Genomic DNA, 21,400 nt, shown 5'->3' with positions numbered 1-21,400 from the left:
TAAGGTTAAAACCGGTACGACACCGTGTTTTCGAAATTTCTTTTTACTTTTGTCTATATTTGACGTTATATTTGTCAGCGTGTGACATTTTTTAATGACAGGTCTGAAGCGCTTCTTTTGGGCATTAAAATCAACCATGTTTATTTTTTGTAATGCTGATTGTTTTAGTGGCAGGTCATGTGTCAAGTTTTACTGGAAAGCAATTTTTAACATATCAACTGTTTTAAGGTATCTCATTATGGTTTTAACGGCTTCGACAATAATTTTTTCAGAACAAAATCAGTTTAATTTTTTGTCGTTGACTATCTTTTTGTAAACGTAGAACATATTTTGATCAAAAGAGTCTGAATAGCCTCATTAGGGGAAGGAACAAACCCAAATTATGAACTGTAAAATAGAAATTATTTATGAAAAATGAACAATTTTTTCATGAAAACAGAACAAATAAGTTTAATGCAATGGTTATTAACTCTAGTCTTCAATTATGTTTAATTATGGACTATCGCAAGCGGAAAAGAAGCGTTATTAACTAAGTTAAAAGATTAATTTCTTAAACATGAGAGAATAACAAAATTAAATTTTAAAGTATAATTTAGATACTTACAGTAGAGATCTGATTAATAGCTCAAAAAGAAGATTTGATTTTGGGAATGAAACGGACTCAAAAGTTAGCTGCACCCGTCATCAACGATGAAGTCAGCATGAAAAAGTGATCTTAACAGCAACGTTTATGGTTGGAGTTGCAATGGTTGTCCAAATGGTTTGCTTCTGCAAAAAGTTCTCTCAATTTTGCATCTTCTGTATTTTTTCTCTATTTGTTAACTAATCTCATCAAATACAGGTCATATCTCACGTTGGTGGTATAGAAAAAACCAAGTTCAACATATTCAATGTTTTAGGTGAATTCGTTATGGTTTTAACGGCTTCGACTCTAATTTTTTTGAAACTTTTTATCTTTTTTTGTATTGGACGTTCTTTTTGTATATATAGAACATATTCTGATAAAAAAAATCTGATTAGCCTCACTAAGGAGGATGAACAAACCTGGTTTTTGATATAAATTCATAGTTTGTGATTTTTGACCTTTAAATTAATTGTCTTCAAAAAATACAAGTGATATTTTTAATTTTGCTCTTTTATTGTCTGCTTGTTAGTCTCATTATTGAATGGTCACCATTATTTTCAAAGGTTTTCAAAACACGTGCAAACAATCATTCATTGTTATTTATTCTCTGTTGATCTCTATTCTCAATAGTTATGGTCATAACCGCTTGAAACCGTTTTCTCGCAAAATTTTTTTGAGCTTTTTTCTGTATTTGTTTTTTGTAGTCTTATGAAAAAATTCCTAATAATTACAGGTCCCAAATGAGGTTCCACAACTCCCAATGAGATTTCCAATTATTAAGGATCGCATTGCAACCAACTGTTTTCAAAAATTAAGAGCGTAATTTTTAAGTTTTTTAAGCCGCTTTTAAGCCACTTTTGTTATTTTTTGTCTTTTTGGTGCCGAGTCCAATTAAGGACTCGTTCTATATTTTTCCTAGCGATGAACAATTAACTAATTATATTTTAGTTTAGTTTTATCTGACGCTATTTAGTCTTTGTTTTCAAGTTTTACTACAAATAGAAATCAAATTTTGGATGTTAATAATGTTCGTTGTTGTTAATCGATTTTGTTGTCTGTCTTGTATCGAATTGTTAATGATGGCAAAGGTCCACGAAACCAAAGCGGCAGTATTCTATAATTGCACTGAGTTTTTTGAATCGGAAGCAATTTTTTTCATACACCAGTTAGTTTCGAAAAGTACCTGAATTTTTTAATCATTTCTATCCCTTCCTCATTTGATAGACAATTAAGCCGAAAATGTTGATTACTGGTCGAAAATTATGTGCCAAAAGTACATTACTGAGCCTCTTTGTTCAGTTTTGAACTGAAAAATGAAAGTGGAACATGAAAAATGAACAATTTATGAATAGAAACCAGACAAACATATTTAATGCAATGGATTTTATATCCAGTCTGAATTTATGTTGGGTTATGTACTTTCGCAAGCGTAATAAAGTCATTATTAACTAAATAAAAAGATTAATTCCTCGGAACAGATACAGAGAATAACAAAATGAGATTTTACATTATCATTAAGAGACTCAGTGGAGAGATCTCATCGGTAGCTCAAGATGGTAATTTGATTTTCGGGGTGAAAAGGACTCAAATATCACCTGTACCCATTATCAGCGATGAGGTTCAGATGGAAAACAAATTTTAGCAGCAATATTTATGGGGGTCAAAAGGGTTGCCCAATAAGTTTTGTTCCTGCAAAATTCCTTGAAATCAAACGCAAAGGATACAATATAAAGAATTCATTTGCACTTTTTTAAGAATTCATTCACACCTCCCCTTGTTTCATAATCTTCCAATAAATGCCGTGGAAATTTATATCAAACAGTCCTACTCTAATAATAACTATCTAGAAGCACTAGTTTGAACTGACTATTGATTTGCAGCACCATTTCTTGAGGATTCGTTTCTATCAATTTAGTGACTTGAATCAAGTTGATCTTGTTTGATCAGCTGGTAAGTTAAATTTTCTACTATTTCTAACTAAGTTCAAGTCTGTACTTTGGATCAAAATTCTGGCACCCCCACTCACTTGAGCTGATTACGTAGGGTCTCCTCTCGTCAAAACTGGTTTGTATGTTCCACCTTTGATACGAGTAAGGATTCCGTGAAGATATCCGCTGCAAATTTCCCGGATGAAATAAAATTATGTCTCAATCTGCTTTCTCCTCTTGTACATGACTGAAATGGCAAAGTCTGATACAACTCTGGTTGTCTTTTCCAATTTCTATTGGATGTTTCTGTTGGATGCCAAATTCCTCTGGCAGATGCTTCAAGTACAGTGCTTTTTGAAGTGCTGCTCTCATCTCCTCGTATTCTGCTTCTGAGGAAGAAAGGGCAACTGTGGCGCAGCTGGGTGCTGCACCACAACCGTTGAGCTTGGAGTAGCCGGTCGTTGATTTTCTGTGTTTCATATCAGTAGACAAGTCTTCATCACTTCTTCATCACAAATAAATCAGAACTAGCCTCTTTTGTGTGGGAAAGTTTTAAACCATTTGAGCCTTGAACATATGACAAGTCGTTTTCGGCATATCCAGTGTTGATTGGTAGGTGAATTCAATTGTCTAGACAGTATTTTGATTGTGAAAATGATGTCTGGTTTTGTCTGTTTCGCCAGATAAAGATGTGATGCAACCAAGCTTCTGTAAATCTTTTGATCCACTGCTTCGTCTCCGTTTCATGGTGTCTGAAATTGTCATGCTCAAATCAGCGGGAGTCCTTGAGGGTTTGCTTTGACTCATTTGAAAGCGCTGATGAAATGAAGCATTTACATTTCATTGATGCAGCGATATTTTGAAATAAAAACATTTGCATTAGTTTAAACTTGCTTATAATGTAAGGAAACAAAGAATAATGTGTATTTTTTAACTAATTTTGCGATTATCTTTCATAGGATTGGCTTTATGGCACTAATTTTTTTGACAACCGGAGACTACAATCCATAGAATCGTCTAACATTACCGGCAATTTAATGTAACTAAACTGAAGGAACTAAAACCAAAGTACAATTACAACTAAATTAAGGAAGAAAAAGTACATATTTTGGGGTGCAAATAGACTGGTTATATAGGACTTGTGGTCAGGAACAGAAAATATCCGTTTTTTTTCTGCAGCTTCGTACCTTGGCTGCTCTCATTTTATTGTAAAAGTTTTACTGATAACTGATGTAAGCCTGTATCCGCCTTACACGTTTCTGAGGGCTTATGAAATTGACTGTATGTACAAATTACTTCATCGAGTACTTCAACATCTGCCAATTATAAATATAGCATTTGCTATTTGTCAATTGTCATAAAAAACTGACATAGATAATTCTTCCAGACTTTAGGTATAGGAAACGCGTATAACAATTATCTCATCAGGCTGGTTTAAAAAACAAAAACAGTTTAAGAGATACGGTGTTTGAGAGAAATAAGAATTATTCATGGCCTTGAAATTTTCACTTATGAACGAATTGATATCATTTATATAAGAGAGTAATAAAGATATGTTGCGCAGAATGAGCAACAAAACACGATCAGGTGAAAAATCCCTTATTGGTTTTTGTTGAGTGGAAATTATAAAAACCCCGTCTGTACTGGGTTATCTTAACTTTGGCATAATTTTTTTTGGTTTGCCTCAATTTAATTTTTCTTATATTTGCTTGTCCCAATATTCCATTGATTCGTTGATTGACATGATCTGACATAATCTTACATTTTGTTGATTGACATAATCTGCAAGAAAATAGTAAGTTTTGCGTATCCAGACATTTTAGTTAGGCACGAAACATCGCCATTTTCTCAAATTCGATCTCCAATGAAAAAAAGCTGATAGAAAGTAATTACTTGTTTTATTTTGTTTAACATATTAAGAAGTGTGTTGGGTGAAAAGCGCAAAAAACTAATTTGAAATCAAGAGAAAAATTGTTCTTTTGTTATAGCTGCTCTTTGTTTTGTTTCGATCTTCTGCATGTTTGTGCATCTAAACGCAGCTAAACATAGGTTTGATTTATTGAGTGATATTAGAGAAGTTGTTCTAAATTTTATTGCTCAAATTAATTAATCTTTTATTGTTTCATTTTGCAGCTGAAAATCCTAATGCGATTGACTCAAAGAATTAAGTAAAACGAACTGCATGAACCGGGATTGGTATTATTTTTAAAATCTTAACCAATCGATATGGGTATTTATCATAAAGATAAATTTGGACCAGCAGGCTGTTTTTCACCTTGAAACTGCTACCCTTTTTGCCCAATTTACCAAGGGTATATATTGCATTTGACGCATGGTACACTGCTACCGATATAACAGAACTGTGGCAAAAATTACCATATCTTTCTCTAACTCCCCTGATATCCTGCGTCTTTTGGGGTACAGGTCTGCAGAGAGCGAGAGGTACATTTGCTAATGGTACCCTTTTGTTTGCAGTCATGACAAGCAACAGGGGCAAAATGCCCTGAGAGTGTATAAATTCTTTTCATTCAATTAACCGCATTGCAAGGCTGTCAATGTAACCGGGAACGGAGCCCATTTTTTTCTGCTGGTTCCTCAAAATGGCCGCTAGGACAAACCGCGGATATATCACACATTGCTGCAAAAACAAATAAACAAACTGTAGCAAGAAAGCAAATGTGGTTTGTAATATATAAAATCTTCCTGCGCATTTTTTTACTGGTTTTGCTGATGAGTAGTTTAGATCGCAGGATGTTGCTTGTGAAGTTTAAGAAACTTTTCATTTTTATTTTCCACAGTGCAGTTTTGAACTGACAGTTACAAAATTTTTGGAGACGGATCAAAATAAGATCTTCAATTTCAGAAACAATTATTTCCATATCAATGAAATAGCTCATGTTTCGCAGCCAATGAGAATTATTAAATTCGAAAACATCATGTTGAGCTTGAGCACGAATCAAAAAAGGAATAAAAGGGGGTGGAAAAATTAACTGAGTTTAAAAAGTAGTTACCGTAAAAGTAGTGTAATTTTATATTAGATATAGGTCTCACGAGTGGGTTTAATTTTATCAAGTCAATTAATGGAAATTTACAACACTCGGCGAGCTGTAATCAGAACATGAAAAGTGATAATCATTTATTACAGCTGCGAAGCTGTAAGCTGAGCGTAGCTTTATTGCGGTGCTCTTGAATTTTTACAATTCAAAGAATTTGAATTGTATTGGGGCGCTGTCTTTTTTGCGACTCGAAGAGGAGTATTGGAGAAGTCCTTTTTTTAAATCAATTTTATTGGAGTGATTTTTGAAGCGGGAAATGAAACGCGTGAAAAAATTTGGAGTGATTTTGGTGCTGAACAAAAGTGAAGAGCGGAGCGAAAAGAGAGCGGTTTTTGTTCATACCGCTGTTTTTGAGAGAGCGGGAAATTGATGTGTGAAAAAATTTTCTCTAAGCGAGCGAAATTTTTTTGTTCACGTGCGGCATTTTCAAGCAGTTTTTTATTTGTTTTCGTTAGGAGGTTTGTTTATGATTTCGTTTTATTTTAGGCTGGTTTCGGTAGTGGTTTGAAGGTTTCTGGCAATTCATATGAATTTTATGATAATTCGGTGGTTTTAATGTATTTTGCTGATTTTCGGGCTAATTTTTGCGTTTTTTTTACAATTATTTTGTTTTTACTGGCTCAAATGGGTATTGAAGAAACCCCTTCTACTTGAGCAATATTATGATAACAATTGGTTACCTTTTTGTGGGTAAGAATCATTTTTTTGTTGAGAAATATGACAAAAAATTGGCGAAAATTGGAACTATTCTTCTTAGTTTTTTGCAGTTTTTCGTTTTTTTCTGTTTTGAGCTAAGTTTCTTTGCCTATTATGACTTGCCTATTGTTTTGCGAACATCTGGATACCCGATTGGCTGAAGGGAATTTTTCTTTGGATTTTTATGTTTTTGAAATATTAAAAAATTTAGTATCTTTTTCCAGTTTTTCAGTGAGAGTTGTTTTTACGAGCTTTTTTCATAATCTTGCCTAAAGTATTTTTTCAAAATTCATATAAGTGGTTTTATAAGTACTAGTTGGTTTGATGAAGCTGTTTTGGCAGAGACAGTTTTTTTCGAGATCTCAATTTATAACAAAATTTGATCAGTTTTTTTATCATATTTTAACAGATTTGATTTTATTGTTTTTACTTTTCTGTTTCAAGACTGTTTCAAGATAATCATAATATAGCGAGGGCACGTTTTGTTTGATGAGTAGTTGGATGGCGTTTAAATGGATTTTCACTTCGAGTCGTTTCCGGAATTCTTCCGGTTTATTTTAAGATCTGTTCACACATTTTCATGATTTTTGAAGTCAAATTGGAGTAATGATTTTGGTCAAGCCGAAACAAGAAGTGGAGCGAAAAAGCGAGTGGTTTTGCGGCGTGAATTTTTTTCGCTCTAAATTTAAAGTAGAGTGAGAAAACGGTGTTTGAACAAAAATTCGATTTCTCGCTAGTGGTTTTTTGTTCACATGCGGCAATTTCACTTTGATTTTTACTATTTTTTCGATTGGTTTTCCCAATCCATTCATAGTCCGTTCTAGGTCTAGTCTTTGAACTGTACGTCAGGACTTGTTCTGCTATGTATTTTTCGTCGTCGCTACTTTTTAACGACCTTATGACGTCACAACCACTTCAAATCTGCTTTTTGTTCATTCGTTCATGCAATTTCAATTAGAGTGCGTGCGTGACGTCATTTTCGCTCTTATTGGAGTGATTTTTTTTACAATTCAAAGAATTTGAATTGTATTGGGGCGCTGTCTTTTTTTTTAATATCTGTTCACACATTTTCATGATTTTTGAAGTCAAATTGGAGTAGTGATTTTGGTCACGCCGAAACAGGAAATGGAGCAAATGCGAAAAAGCGAGTGGTTTTGTGGCGTGAAATTTTTTGCTCTAATTTTAAAGTAGAGTGAGAAAACAGTGTTTGAACAAAAATTCGGTTTCTCGGTAGTGGTTTTTTGTTCACATGCGGCAATTTCACTCTGATTTGTACTGTTTTTTTTCGATTTTTTGGATCGGATTTTATTCTAAATAGTTTTCCCAATCCATTCACAGCTCATCCCTGACCTAGTTTTTTTGTTCGAATCAAAATTACATATCTCACTAGTGGTTTTTTTGTTCTCCCTAGCAGCATTTTGTCATTGATTTTCTGTTTTTTTGTTTCTTTTTTCATCTGATTTTTTTAGAAGTGGTTTTCCCAATTCACTCATTGTCCGTTCTAGGTCTAGTTGTTTGTTAAGCCAATGAAAATTCTTTGAATTGTACGTCAGGACTTGTCCTGCTATGTTTTTTTGTTTCGTCGCCTGACGTTCTTTTTTCGTTTTACATTTGTTCACACAGAAAAGCTGAAAAAGTCAAAGTTTCTGAATGACTTCTTCCTCTCACTAACGGCATTTGCGCATGTGACGTCTTTTCTCACTCGCTCCAGCAAAAATTTTTAGGTTATTTGCGTGATTAGATTTTGATTATACGTGACTTACCTCCCTCAATAAAATGACATTTAAAAACTTAAGCTTAGTTTGAATTTGTTTAAGGTCAAATGAACTCATATGTGCAGTAAAGGTTCCTAATAAGAGGCTTCTGCGGAATGAATTTTAACAAGCTTTATTAATTTATCGCTGAATGTTTTGTACAAAGTTTTTTGAGCGGCGGCGATTTTTTTCAATTTAGATCTGTATCTGTTTCTATCTCTATTATATGGTACGCAGGTCTATTCTTTCGCAGCTATTCCGGCAATCTGCCGGCTATGTTATTAAGAATTTCGAAATGCCAAAAAATTCCGTAATCTGCCAACAAGATGTTTGTGGCCTTTCATACCAGATTGGTTCAAGGGTCCTTTTTAATTGTTCGTATATTCTAACTCTAGTAGCAGGACTGGCTGAGCAGCTCTCTTAGAGCCTTACACCTTTCTAGTCTCTACTTCTCCAAACCTTTTTGAACGTTCTCATAGATACATCTTTTTTCTTCGGCGGGCTCTTTCTTGGACTTCTTCAGGATGTTTTAGGAATTTTATGCCTGTTTTCGGCGTTTAATAAAATATTTTGCTGAATATACGTAACTGTTGAAGTTGACTGGAAAATATAATGTTTTTACGAAATATACTGCTGTTACATTTCAACTAAAATTGCACAACTCTTCCGTGAGGCGCCTGCAAACAAACCAAATAGGTTCAACGGCGACCTTGAAGTGTCGCAAATTGTAATAGATTGTATTTGTACAATGTATGTTAATTTTTGCTACTATTTTATGATAATGGCACTACGAACAATTTATAATTATTATTATTAAATAGGACACACTCCTCAACAAAATTTTTGGTGCAACTGAAGCATCACATATTGTCAAGTGAAACCCACGTTTCAATTTCTCATCCATACTACCGAAATTTTTGGCCCTTATTTAGTTCGTTTAAAAACGAAGAGTAAGTTATGATCTGGATAACTGAGAGTGGTGTTGACTTCAGAGGACGAGATCACGACGTGTGACAGTTCTGACTCCCTGGAGAAGTTTGAACAGGACTTGGAGGAGATTGAACTGACCCAGCGCCAGATCACTAAACTCATACAGAAGGTCAGCTTGCTATTGATACCTTATCAGATACATTTGCTACTATCTGACAAGTCGTGCTGAAACGAAGTTTAAAATGTATTGATATGATAAAACACTGAGAAGTGTACAATCATAGGGATTCAGACCCCTTGTAAAAGATTTTGAGAAGCAAGATTTTTTATCAAGGTTTAATAGTTCACAACAAACGTTGGGATAGCAGATACATAAGTAAACAATGCTTGGACACCCAAACTGCAGCACCCTTTTCACTATCTTCCCTCTGTTAGCAGTATTGGAGATTTGGATATCTAAAAACTCACGAAATTCTGTGATTTTTGCTATTTTCGGTCTGCAATTAGATGAAAACTGCTGCGAAACTCTGAAAATCCCTAAAAATCACTCAATCTGTCCTCTCGGTCCTATTTTAGCGTTTGGTTATAGTTGGTAATAGGTCTCAGCAACCCCGGGAAAGTCACATGTTACAGAATTTTTTGATAATTTCGATCAAAAATTTTTTGAAATTTTGGTTTTGAGATGAGAATCATTTTGCCAGTATTGCCTAAGTCTTGTTCAAGACTGGCCAGGCTTGTGAGACTTGTAATTAGACTTGGCCAGTACTGAAAACGAAATTAGTCTTCGCTGCGGATGTCTATCAAGATCTTGGCATTTTGTCAATATTCGTTGCAAAAAAATCAAGGCCCATATGTCTTCGCAAGTTGTACGAGGTCTTTGAATTCACTCGGAATTAAGCTTTCTTGTTCAAATGTTGAATATATGCTTCATTTTGCAGCTTACCACAATTCTTCAAAACCTGTGGACAGCAGACAATGAAATGCTGCAGACAATGTTCCACGGTGGTCCTTCTCCGAAACCAAACCCGGCATCCAATCTGAACAATCCCGGTTCCAGAACCTTAGAAATGAGTCACCTAGAGCAAGATGCAATGCTACTGGTCCTCCAATCGGAACACGAGCAACAGATTGCCCAAATGAGTGAGTTGAGACGACAGAGGTCAGCTACTTTCCGTCATCAGATGAGGTCAAAGGGTGAACCCGACTCGCCCATTCCAAAATCCAATTCATATGAATCAGCTGCCGATTTGGAAAGGGTTAGAACAATTGTTATACTTAGCCACAAGTTTTTATACATGTTTTTTTTGCTTAGGATTTTAACATAATGGTATCAGTTTAACTGACGTTGTGAAAATAAAAATGACTGGACTAAAATTTGTCACAAAAAATCCGCTTCGTTTTGATTTTCCAATTGACGATAAAGTGATACATCATAGCCAAATTCGCTATAAAGAGAACAAGTAAGTCATTTTTGTCTCTTCATCGGGATATAAACACAGCTTCTATTTGATTCCATAAAAGCATTTTCTCAACTTAACGAATTTGAAAAGACTTGAACAGAACCATATTTCTGATTCCAACTAAATTCAAATAATTCTTAGTCACTCGGTTATATCAGCGAGATCTGACCACTTAAATTTTAAAACTGCAGCAACAACTTTTAAGGTCTTTCATTACGTTACCAACATTACGTTTCATTAAATAAATATATTCACTAAATAAAAATGTCACTGTTTTTCTGGGCCAAGTTTGAAGAGAAGAGTTGTAAGCAGTTACCGACAACAGTATCAGATAGCAAATTAAAGCTCAGATTTGTTTCGAAATTGAAAATATCCGTCATATTTGTCCGCGATGCCTGTTTTTGAGCAAGTGCATTCAACAGTGACAAAATCTCATCACTGCTGTCCTCACCCAACGTCATTGTTCTCCACACCATCACTGCTGTACTTGGTTACGGTGTCTATTCCACGATAGTTGACCACGTGGCAATTTATCGAAATAAAAGGAAACCTAATTGATGATTAACTCCAAGAAAGTCCCTAGCAATACTAATTGTGGATTAAGAAGACGATTAGCAGTTCTACTGCAACTACCCTATTATAGCCCACAAGAGGGTCTCAAGTAATTACTAAATAAATTCGAGTAATAAAGTTTTTAGACCAATTTTGTAAATAAAAAAATACTCAAAATCTTGGTTGATGGTAACGTTATCCCCGCCCTCGAGTGATGACATTCATGCTTATTTTGCCACTGTTACACTGTTATCCGGGATTAACGAATGGTTTGTTCAACGCGACGTGAACAGTGACGTGATTGAAAATATGGGAAAGTATGTGACAAGTATTGTCGCTGTTGTCCGTGAAAGGCCCGAAAGACAAAGTGTACAAAGTGTTCAGAAATACAAAGTGTACTTTTAGCAACGTAATTTTATTGACCTAAAATTTCAAAAGTTGAAGTTGCTTTCCTCAAATTATTTTGGTTAATTTTTTGTTCCTTAAATTCAATTTAAATGCAGCAGATCGAATGTGTCATTTTAGCACAGTTATCTCAACTTTCAGCATAGTTAACCAAACAAAATACTCTAAATCTTTTTTTGGTCATTCGAAAATTTATTTCTAGGCGATCTGTTCATAGAACCTTTATTTTTTATTTGGGTAATTTAGATGCTGTCAAATTAGGGAAGCGTGATGATTCCTCATTTAGCTCAGTAGATATAAACTTGAGTATTGTTTCAGACGCTCAACTCTGTGCCAACAAATGACAGTCTTCCGGTTGCTGCACACACATCTGGGGAAAATTTCATCCATCACTCAAGTAAGCTTTTCACATCTTCGTTTTACAGTCGTCACTTTCGCGGGCACTTTGAGCTTCAGGAATTTTTCTGGTAAAAGATGCCGATAACAACGAAACGTAAATGTAGCTTATACTAAGTGAAACAGCGCTTAAGCTTAAGCGTTAGTTATATCATCAATATTAAGATGCAATCGATTGAATATGCTCAACATTTTTTCACGGCATAAAAAGAAATAAAACTTGTATGTTTGGTTTCCAATAGCTACATTGAAGTCTAAAGTTTGCTTTTATAAATTGTAAAAGAACCTTTTGATTCTTTTTGTCAATTAAATTTCGTTTTGTTTTGTTATAGATTCCACGCTGAAACAGAGGCAGTACAAATCAGTTGATTCAGACGAACGAGACCAACATTCTAAACCTTCCGAAAGTCGGGTTCGTACTACATTGGTCGCAGCTAAACAAAAGATGAAAAGGCTGTCAAAACCCAGATGAGATTTTTGGATAAAGCATAGAGATAAAATATAGGCGCAAATTTAATAGTTTTTTGTTATATTAGTTAGCCAATATCCTATCATTATTTTTGAGCTTCAAATGAAAATGACCATCCTAAAACGAGCCCTTTCATGTTTATTTGCTCTCGAACGAAATTTGAAATAATTATTATAAACGTTTGTGTCATTTTTAATGCAAAGTTTTTGCTTGACTGTTTTCTTCTAGAACTTTGTTTCAATTTCACTTCTCGAGGGATTTTTTCACCCTTGACTCGCTGATTTCCTCTGATTAATTTCAATTGCTAGCTTTCTGAAACTAAGTCCGTTGGTAAAAATAAGGTGATTTTGAGAGATCAACGTTCATAGCCCCGGTACTGTTGAAGTCACTTATCCTGGAGGGCGGGGTTTGAACCCCTCCCTAGTCAGAAGTTATTATATACGTTCTTTTGTCCTGTGCTCCTTCAAAATTGATTGCCTCGCCAGTCGTTCAAGAGCAATTCGTCTGACGTTAGTCGGTTTTTATCAATATATGGTAATGTTCATGTTGCAATAGGTAGAAAATTGTTGTCACAGTGAAATAACTTTGACCGAAGCTTTTCTTAAATCATTTTCGTTCAATTGAAATTTTTGGATATCCATCTCTAGCAATTATGCTTAATTCCCTCAGTTCCAGTGTTTTCATTTTCCTTAGATATACAAATAGAATTTTGCTAACTGATGACATGAAGTGTTGTTTATTATTAATAGCCGCCCTCATCTTCTCAGCCGGCTATTATAGCGCTCCTATTTTTTTTTACAATCCAAGAATTGGATTGTATTGGTGCTCTGTCTTTTTTTATTTTTGTAAGATGTTTTCACACCTATTTTCATGACTTTGAGCTTTCAAAGCGGGATAAACAGGTAAAGCTCAGCGGGCATCAAGTTTCATTAGAGGCCCGCGTTTAGTAGTCCCTCAAGTACTCAGAGTGGTGAGACTACTGTGAAGGCCGTAATTAAAGGTTAATATTATAAATAAAGTTAATATTATTAAAGGTAAATATTATAATATAATAATTAAAATAAATTAGTTTCTAGGGGCAATAAAATAGTTTCCAATTTTTTAATTTTGCAATTGTAGGGAATTTTTAAAACAAAACTTGCAATTTAAAATTTTTGATTGTTTTCAAAATTTTTGATTTTTTTTGTCATTCTCTGAGTTCAACTATCTTTACTGGCCAACAAAACTTTTTATATGTTGCAGACGTTTTACAAAACAAAACTCCAGAGTCGAAAAAATGTTTTGACTTTTTTAGAGCCCTATTTTTGGAATTTTTCTTTAAATTTTCTTTTCTCAGTTTGTTGATACATTCGTCATATTTGTCCAGTTTATCTACTTTTAGTGGCAGATTCATCTCTTTCAAGATTTTTGCTTGAGTTAATGATCGATTTTTTGGTTAGTTTGTTTGATTCTTTTAGTTTCTCAACTTTTGAGATTTTGTCTTGTTGGCTGGGATTGTTCAATTGATCTGCTGGTCAGGTTCATTAGATCTGTCTTTCATTCAATTGCTTGGATTGTATTTCAGGACTTGTCCTGCAATGTTTTTTACTTCGTCGAATAAAAAAATGTTTCGCTTTACCTCATTTTGCCGCTTTTTCAACATTTTGCGTGATATCTTTTTGACTTCTCTAGGCTAGTTTCTCTCTTCTCTCATTCTGCTAAAAGTGATTTTGAATATCAGTCGCTCAGCAAAGCAATTCAAAACGAACAGAGTCAGTATGAAAAATTGAAGTCAGAAATAGAAACGGGATAAACCCATAAAGCCCAATTTTAGATGCCCGCTATTTGAACGTCGTTCTTATAAGTCTTAGTTACCATCTCTAATGCTTATTGGTATTGATAGTAGCCCCTGTAGCCCCTCTCTAAGAAACAGAAGTACGTTATGTTCAACTACGAAATGCCATCAAAATAAATCGGACTTAAGAATGTTTTTGTACAATTTTTTTTTTTGAATATCTTCTATTCTTTCAATCCCAATCATGCTTATTGGAATCAACGGCGGCTATTTTCCGGCAATCTGCCGGGTATGTTTTTAATTTACAGATGTGCGAATTAAATGTCATCCCATCTTTCTTTATTCAAACAATTTATCTTATTCGATTTGTAATATCATTTTGGATCTTTACGTGGATAAAGTTTGATTCCGTAAAAATTTTTAAAAACCTTCTCTTAGAAAGATAAGGAAAAGTTTTTTTGGCTCATTTGTGTCCATTTTTTCGATACTGTTATCAGACTCTCGATCTCTTGGCTCATTTTTTAAACAGGTAGATTTTGTTTTGTGACCCGCTGGAGAAATGAACTGAATCACGAAAGTTCCCGTTTATTCGCTTCTCAATTTGTTGAGCAAAGGAGAAGTAGCATACAAAACCTAAGGCTTTCTCGCCTCAAATGCTTCAATCTCTCAAGTCCTCAAATTTTTCGTCTTTGAGATGTCTTTGTTTTTGTATAAATAAATTAAAAATAGATAAACAGTTTTGAATATCTCATTGACTTTGGGAGACGTTTTTGAGCTATCTAGACCGCACCTCATGCTCGATTTGTTGACAAATGAAAATTTGTCAACAAAATTTGTCAACGTCGATTTGCCTTTTTTCTGAACCAAATGATTTTGAGTAACAAAGAGCCCAATACGCCTCATATTGATCTGAGGTAACTAGTAAAACGCAAATTGCTCGAGGAATTTGCATCTATTAAACTTTTTGCAAAATCTTGAGTCGGCTTTATTCTTAATGTTAGCTTTCTTGCATTATTAATTTCTAATTTTTGGAAACACTATGGAAAAGTCTAGGAGCTTCTTAAAGGAAGAACTTCAAATCAACCTAAAACTTGCTGTAAACCTTTTATAAAGTTTTGTCCCGCCTCTTTTTTAAACAAAAAACGGCTCTTATTCTCTTAAGTAACATTTTGAAATTTGAAAATTTTGATTGTTTGAAAATTTTTTTGGTAACATTGCTATAGGAATGTTTGAGTGAGTAGTGGTCACTCAGTTTTCCCATACTGTAGTCACAATCTTTTTCCGCATGTCAGGAGCAATTTATCTCCTCTTTCATGAAATTTTTCGCATAGTTTCTGTCAATTGCCAAACAATTTATATGTTAAATGAATTTTCGTAGTAAACATTTTTGGATACCAGAAAGAAAGGTGTAAGTATCCAAAAGTTATTCCCAATTTGATTTGATTAGACTGTGCAAATTTTACTAAAATATCAACAGAAATCGGATGTCAACGGAAATTTTAAGTCAGCAGAAATTCAACGCAATTAAAGTATGATTTTGCTGTTTAGCTTTACTTTTCGGGTATAAAAATTTAAACAATTTTTCGACATGATTGCGACAGCTCCCTTCAAAGCACAATCAAGCAGAAAGTTTTCAGTCAAGCATCACATTTTTATAAAACGGCGGAGTTGGTGAATCTCGATTATGTAAAGATCAAACTCAAGTTTTAGCATTATTGTCTGTGTTATTTACTTATCCTCCTGCTCTTCCTCAAAATCAACAATCAAAAATTAATAGATTCGTAAAACAATTGAATTTAATTTCCGTTAGTTTTCTCAGAGAGAGAAAATTAGATTATGTTACTTTCCAAAAATTATTGCCAAACAATTTTTTTTAAAGATTGATACTTTTGTCATTTTGCTGGATTCTGTTTTTTTTCAAGTCATGTAGTCTCTTAAAACCTCCATGTCCGTTTCCGTTTATAATCCCACTCAAATTTTGATAACCAGCAAATCTAATTACGGGATCTAAATGTAGGTTTTTTAGAAAAATAATTTAATTTGTTTACGAAAAAGTTTCCCTCTTTAGTTAAATCGGCAAAACAAAACAGGCGTATTGTGATATTAATTTTTTTTTCTCATTTTTTTCGACAAATTGGTTTTGCTTTGAAGATAACTTAATACATCTCTTAATAGTTTTAAATTTTAAAATGTCTAAATGAAAAAAAAACAAAATAAGCTCATAAAACACAGTCAACAATAACTATAACATTTTTTTTTCGGAACTTTCTCCTAACCTTTTCGAACAAATTAGGGAATAAATTATGCGTAAACATCACTATCTCACAAACGCGATGCGACGGGTCGGAAAACTGTGTTCATACTTACGAAAGGACCATTTTCATTCCCACGAAGTTGAGAGACTAAAAAAAACTCTCATGAGCTGCGGGTCTTCATTGAAAATTTTACCGATATTTTCTCATTGTAAAAATTCAAACGTTTTGGCATTGTTTGTGTGCATTTAAAATCGTTCGTTCAGAAGCATTACGTATCTTGTGCTTTTTTGTGTATTTTCTTAAAACTTCAGTTCCTTGCTTGTATTTCTTGAGATCTTTGAAAACAGACGACCTAATGCGTTACTTCTTGCTTCGGTAACCTTTTTGGTCGCATGCTTTAAATGTTTTTGGGTTCCATAAACTCTGTTTCTGTCCTTAAATCTTTTCGGTTTCAAAACCCTTTTGTGGTCCGTACAAGATTATAACTAATGAAAGCATTGATAGTGACTCATTTTCACTACGAAGCTGTCCCATTACGTTACCTGTTGAATTTACCTGTCGGTATCAAAGCAGCGCAGTTGAGTTTTCTTGAGAAACAAGTAAATTGTGCTGTAAGAACTTCCCTGAAACAGAAAAGTTTAATTTTTCCATGATATCCTTGATTTCAAATACTTTCAAACTCCCGCTTTTCCAACCCTGCAATACGAGAAGAACACCCGCACTATCATTCATCACTTTGGCCTAAAGTGCGATCCCAGTTATCTGAAAAACTTCTGTTTTGCAACCACTGCACAATCAACCCTAGAATGATCTTTTCAAATCGAACATAGTGGTCGGCGAATAAAGTTTTTGAACAAATTATTAAAACTAATGCTTCACCACTATGAGAAATCTCAATCAACTTATGATGTATCTTATGGAACTGATCGTGAAGAGACTTTGATAACTTACGTAACCTTGTTAATCTAACATGCTGATTCATAACTATGTTAAATTGTGAAATGATGAATACCTTTTTGAAATATAACTATCAATTGTTTATAACTAGCCATTATTTACCCCACTCAAAAAATTTCTTCCTCTATTTCAAAGTTACTTTTGCATACTTTAATTGAAGTGAAATAACCTTAATTGAGTTTATGTCGATCTAACTGAAGGTTGATCAAGAAGCACTAATATAAACAACGCGATAAGTTTTTTAAATTCAATTCGCGTTACATCGAATCGTCGCATTGTCGTGTCATAGTTGCATATCGTTAAAAGCCGAGACATAAACGCGTTGTATCGCGCTAATTCTCACTACTTCGATTCGTAGCTATTTTTTGTCTGGATTGTCTGGTCATGACAAATTTTTGTCTGGATTCCCGGTTCCACCACCTGATTCCGGGTTGCTTACGAACAAAAATTTATATGTGTCAAGAATTATGAAGATCTTATCAAGATACGCCACGAAAATTTCTTGAGATGTCTTTATACGATCTTGTCAAGATCTTATCAAACTGTTCCAAGAAATATTTGTTTATCAAGATCTTGGCGAGATGTTTCAATTTTTGCAAGAGTAATCAAGATCTTGCATGACAAGGTTTATCAAGTTTTGTTTCATTGCTTCCACACTACCACTGCAAGGTTATCTTTTATCTGACATCGGGTTTTTTGGTGTTTTTGGTGATTTTCTGTGTTGATGTTATGGGTGTCTTTTCAGATGGACTCTTTTGTGTCAATTCATTTTTCTTGAGTTTATTTACCGTTATTTTAAAATTGCGCCTCGATTTATCAGTTTGTTAAAGGTATTGAAAATTGTTTAGCGGAGCCAAGGAGCCGATCGGCAAAAATATCTATTTGCCCAGAAAAGAATTGACGCGTATCATACATACATGCATTTTTTCGTTAACTGACACGCACTCCTAATGTCTTACAATGAATAAAAGTCCACTAAAACTGGTGAAGAAGTTGATGACTTACCGCGGCTATATCATTTATATCACTTCAAAGCTCATATTTGTTCCGACCCCTCTTGAGGGGGGAGGAACTATATACTCAAATGGGTTTTTTTTTGTTCAGTCAATTTTCGCCGATCGATATATTCATCGTAGAGAGTTGAGACTGGTATCATTAGAAAGCTCGTCCAGCGTAGAATATGGAAATAAAAAGATTTTTTTTAATTTTCGTTTTCTATAGGGAGTTATCGAGGTTTAAACTTCTGAGAAAAGTAGAGTGAATTCACGTTGTTTTTATTCACATTTGCCGGAATTTTTTGTCTAATTTTTCGTCAATTTTGCTAATATTTGCTAAAATTTTAGAGAATAGAGTCGTTGATTTCATTTTTAAAGACAAAAAAGTTTTGTTGATTATTCTGTTTTTATTTTTTTGGTCAAAAACTCTGTATAAATATTTCAAAATTCAGCCTTTTTCATCAAAAACAGCACGAAATAAGCTACTTTAGTCCATTTTGATTAAATTTGCCGACATTATACCCCCAAACAACACTAATACAATCTTTCTAGACTCAGAAGGGGGCTATTCTTACTTCAACTTCCGCTCAGAGTGCTCTGTAATTAAAACTTGCCGTTTTTTGCTAACTTTACTCGTTGATTATCAAAAATGCAGAATTTCTTTTTGAGTTTTCAACGAACAAATTATCTATATCTACAACATTCGAAAATCAACTGTTCCTAACGGACGGACAAAAAGCATTAGCAGAGCTGGTTTTTGCCCAATCTTGGACTGTTACAATCCAAAAAGAGTTCGCATTGTAATCAGTCGGTCTTTTTTTTGAAAAAAGACCTTTTTTTTTATTAATAAAGAACAAAACATATCAAATTAAAGCTCAGTAGTGATAGGTCCAATTGGGCCTAATCAGCTACAAGCTAATGCATTTAAATTTTTACTTGAAAGTTTATGATAGTTTCGACCTTTAATAATAATTGATTTTTAAAGAAGTAATGGCTTAATGAACTTTTCCTTTATTTTATTCTTAATTTGGTCAGTTTGTAGCCTAATGTCAGCAAATAAAGAATGCTACTTCATTCTACTTATTATCGATTGTGGTTTTGAGCCTTAAGTTATTTTTTTCTGGCTTTTATACTACTAGATTTCAGATTTTTTTGTTTTTATATATTTGCTTTTCCTAGTCACATTTTTTCACGTTTTCTAGTCACATTATCACATTATTGACAGTTCTCATATCACGTTATTAGCGTTCAAAATAAAGCAGAATTGAATGTATTCAAATCCTGAAAGATAAACATTGTCGTTTTAACGGCCTCGTTACTCCTTTCTTGAAGAAATTAATTGAAATTTTTAATTTTGTCTTTAACTGTCATATTTAATTTGTCGTTTCGGTCGTACTTCCTGTATAGTGGTAGATTTCACTTGCTTTTCATGTAAGAATAGATGAGCCAAAATTTTGATAATAATAGATAGCTGATGGCTTTACTGATTTTGAAAACAATCGTTTCCAGAACTGAAAAAAAAAGCTTTTTAACTTCGCAAGTTTGTTCTTTTTATTTTTCTTTTTTTTACCGAATGTCCTTTAATTACAGGTCAAATATGACATTATGGGTGTAAAAAGAAGGTGTCAAAAGGGATTGATGTCCCAAAATTTGTTTTTTAAAGAATGCGTTATGACCTTACTGGCTTCGACACCGGTTTTTCACAAAAAAATGTAAATTAATTTGATTTTTGTCTTATTTTACGCTCTTTTTGTAGACGCAAGACATATTGTGGATAATTGCAGGTCTCAAAAGTTTCCTTTGGATGAGTAAACGATCCTATTTAAATGTTTTATTTTGTAATTTATGTCTTTCATAACTTTGGATATAATTTTTTCTCGAAAAAAAATCAAAGTTATTACATACTTTTGCTTTTTTGTCTTTTTTGTCTACTTTTTACCTCGTCTCACTGATAAATGGCCACATACTATGTTATCGATGTTTGAAGAAGGCGCAATCGAATATATTTTGAGGGCCAAAATATGGCTTGACGGTTTTGACAGCCTTTTCTTGCAATTTTCAATTGAAATTTTGTTTGTTTTTATTTTTCTTTTTGTTACCTAATCTCCTTTAATTACAGGTCAAATACGACATTATGGGTGTCAAAAGAAAGTGTCAAAAGGGATCGATGTCCAAAAATCTATTTTTTAAAGAATGCGTTATGACCTTACTGACTTCGACAACGGTTTTTCACAAAAAAAGTAAATTAAGTTGATTTTTGTCATATTTGACGTTCTATTTGTAGACGCCAGACATATTCTGGATAATTGCAGGTCTCAAAGGCTTCCTCTGGATGAATAAACAACCTTATTTAGATATTTCATTTTGTATATAAATTCTTTCATGACTTTGGATATAATTTTGTTTCGAAAAAAAATTATTACATACTTTTGCGCTTTTCTCTTTTTTGTCTACTTGTTACATAATCTCACTAATAAATGGCTGTGTACTACATTATCGGTTTTTGAAGATGGAGCAGTCGAATATAATTAGAGGGCCGAAACATGGCTTGACGGTTTTGACAGCGTTTTCTGGCAAATTTCAACTGAGTTTTTGTTTGTTGTTCTTTTTAGGCGCTTAATAAAATGAATAAGGACAGGTCCTAATGCCTTCTATAGAAGCATTGGTAATCGTAAACCTTTGGGATAATTTACTCGATTTCTATTGGTTTTCATTACTTTCAAGTTAATTGTTTTAAAAAAATAAGCGAATTTTTTAACTTTACTGTTTTTGTTCTTTTTTGTCTAATTGTTACCGAACCTTTTTATGGACTGGTCCATATCTTTTGTGGTGATTTATAACTTATTTTGTTTAGTTTTAGTTTTATCTGACGGTATGCTGACTTTGTTATTAAATTTTGTTTTTTAAAACGGACATAAAGTTTTTGATGTAATTAATGTTTGTTGTTGTTGCTGTTTCATTTTGCTGTTCGTCTCGACTCGCTTTCTTAATATTGGCATATCACAGAAATCTAATGCTTCAATTTTTAATCCACTGAGTTGTTTGCTTTGGAGGCTATCTTATCGTTCATACACAGCTTTTTTTGGGATTCCCAAAAAATAATTTTTGGTTTTTCTATCTGTTCCTCATTTGGTAGACAATTATGCCA

At 33.6% G+C, this 21,400-nt stretch overlaps 1 protein-coding gene across 9 annotated transcripts in view; it reads left to right on the top strand.

The window, feature by feature from the left end:
• The window catches only part of LOC142341759 (uncharacterized), a 114,098-nt gene that overhangs the window by 77,856 nt on the left and 14,842 nt on the right, over positions 1-21,400 (top strand). For all 9 annotated transcript variants that reach the window (XM_075392956.1, XM_075392954.1, XM_075392960.1 and 6 more), the window contains exons 7-10: positions 9,052-9,158; positions 9,928-10,245; positions 11,725-11,803; positions 12,135-12,214. In XM_075392956.1, the coding sequence (XP_075249071.1) occupies positions 9,052-9,158; positions 9,928-10,245; positions 11,725-11,803; positions 12,135-12,214 (584 nt within the window). The remainder of the gene's footprint in view (positions 1-9,051; positions 9,159-9,927; positions 10,246-11,724; positions 11,804-12,134; positions 12,215-21,400) is intronic.

Source organism: Convolutriloba macropyga, chromosome 6 (genome assembly GCF_964194025.1).
Source record: "Convolutriloba macropyga chromosome 6, txConMacr16.3, whole genome shotgun sequence".
NCBI lineage: Eukaryota > Metazoa > Xenacoelomorpha > Acoela > Convolutidae > Convolutriloba > Convolutriloba macropyga.
This window is presented reverse-complemented; position numbering and strand designations above follow the sequence as displayed.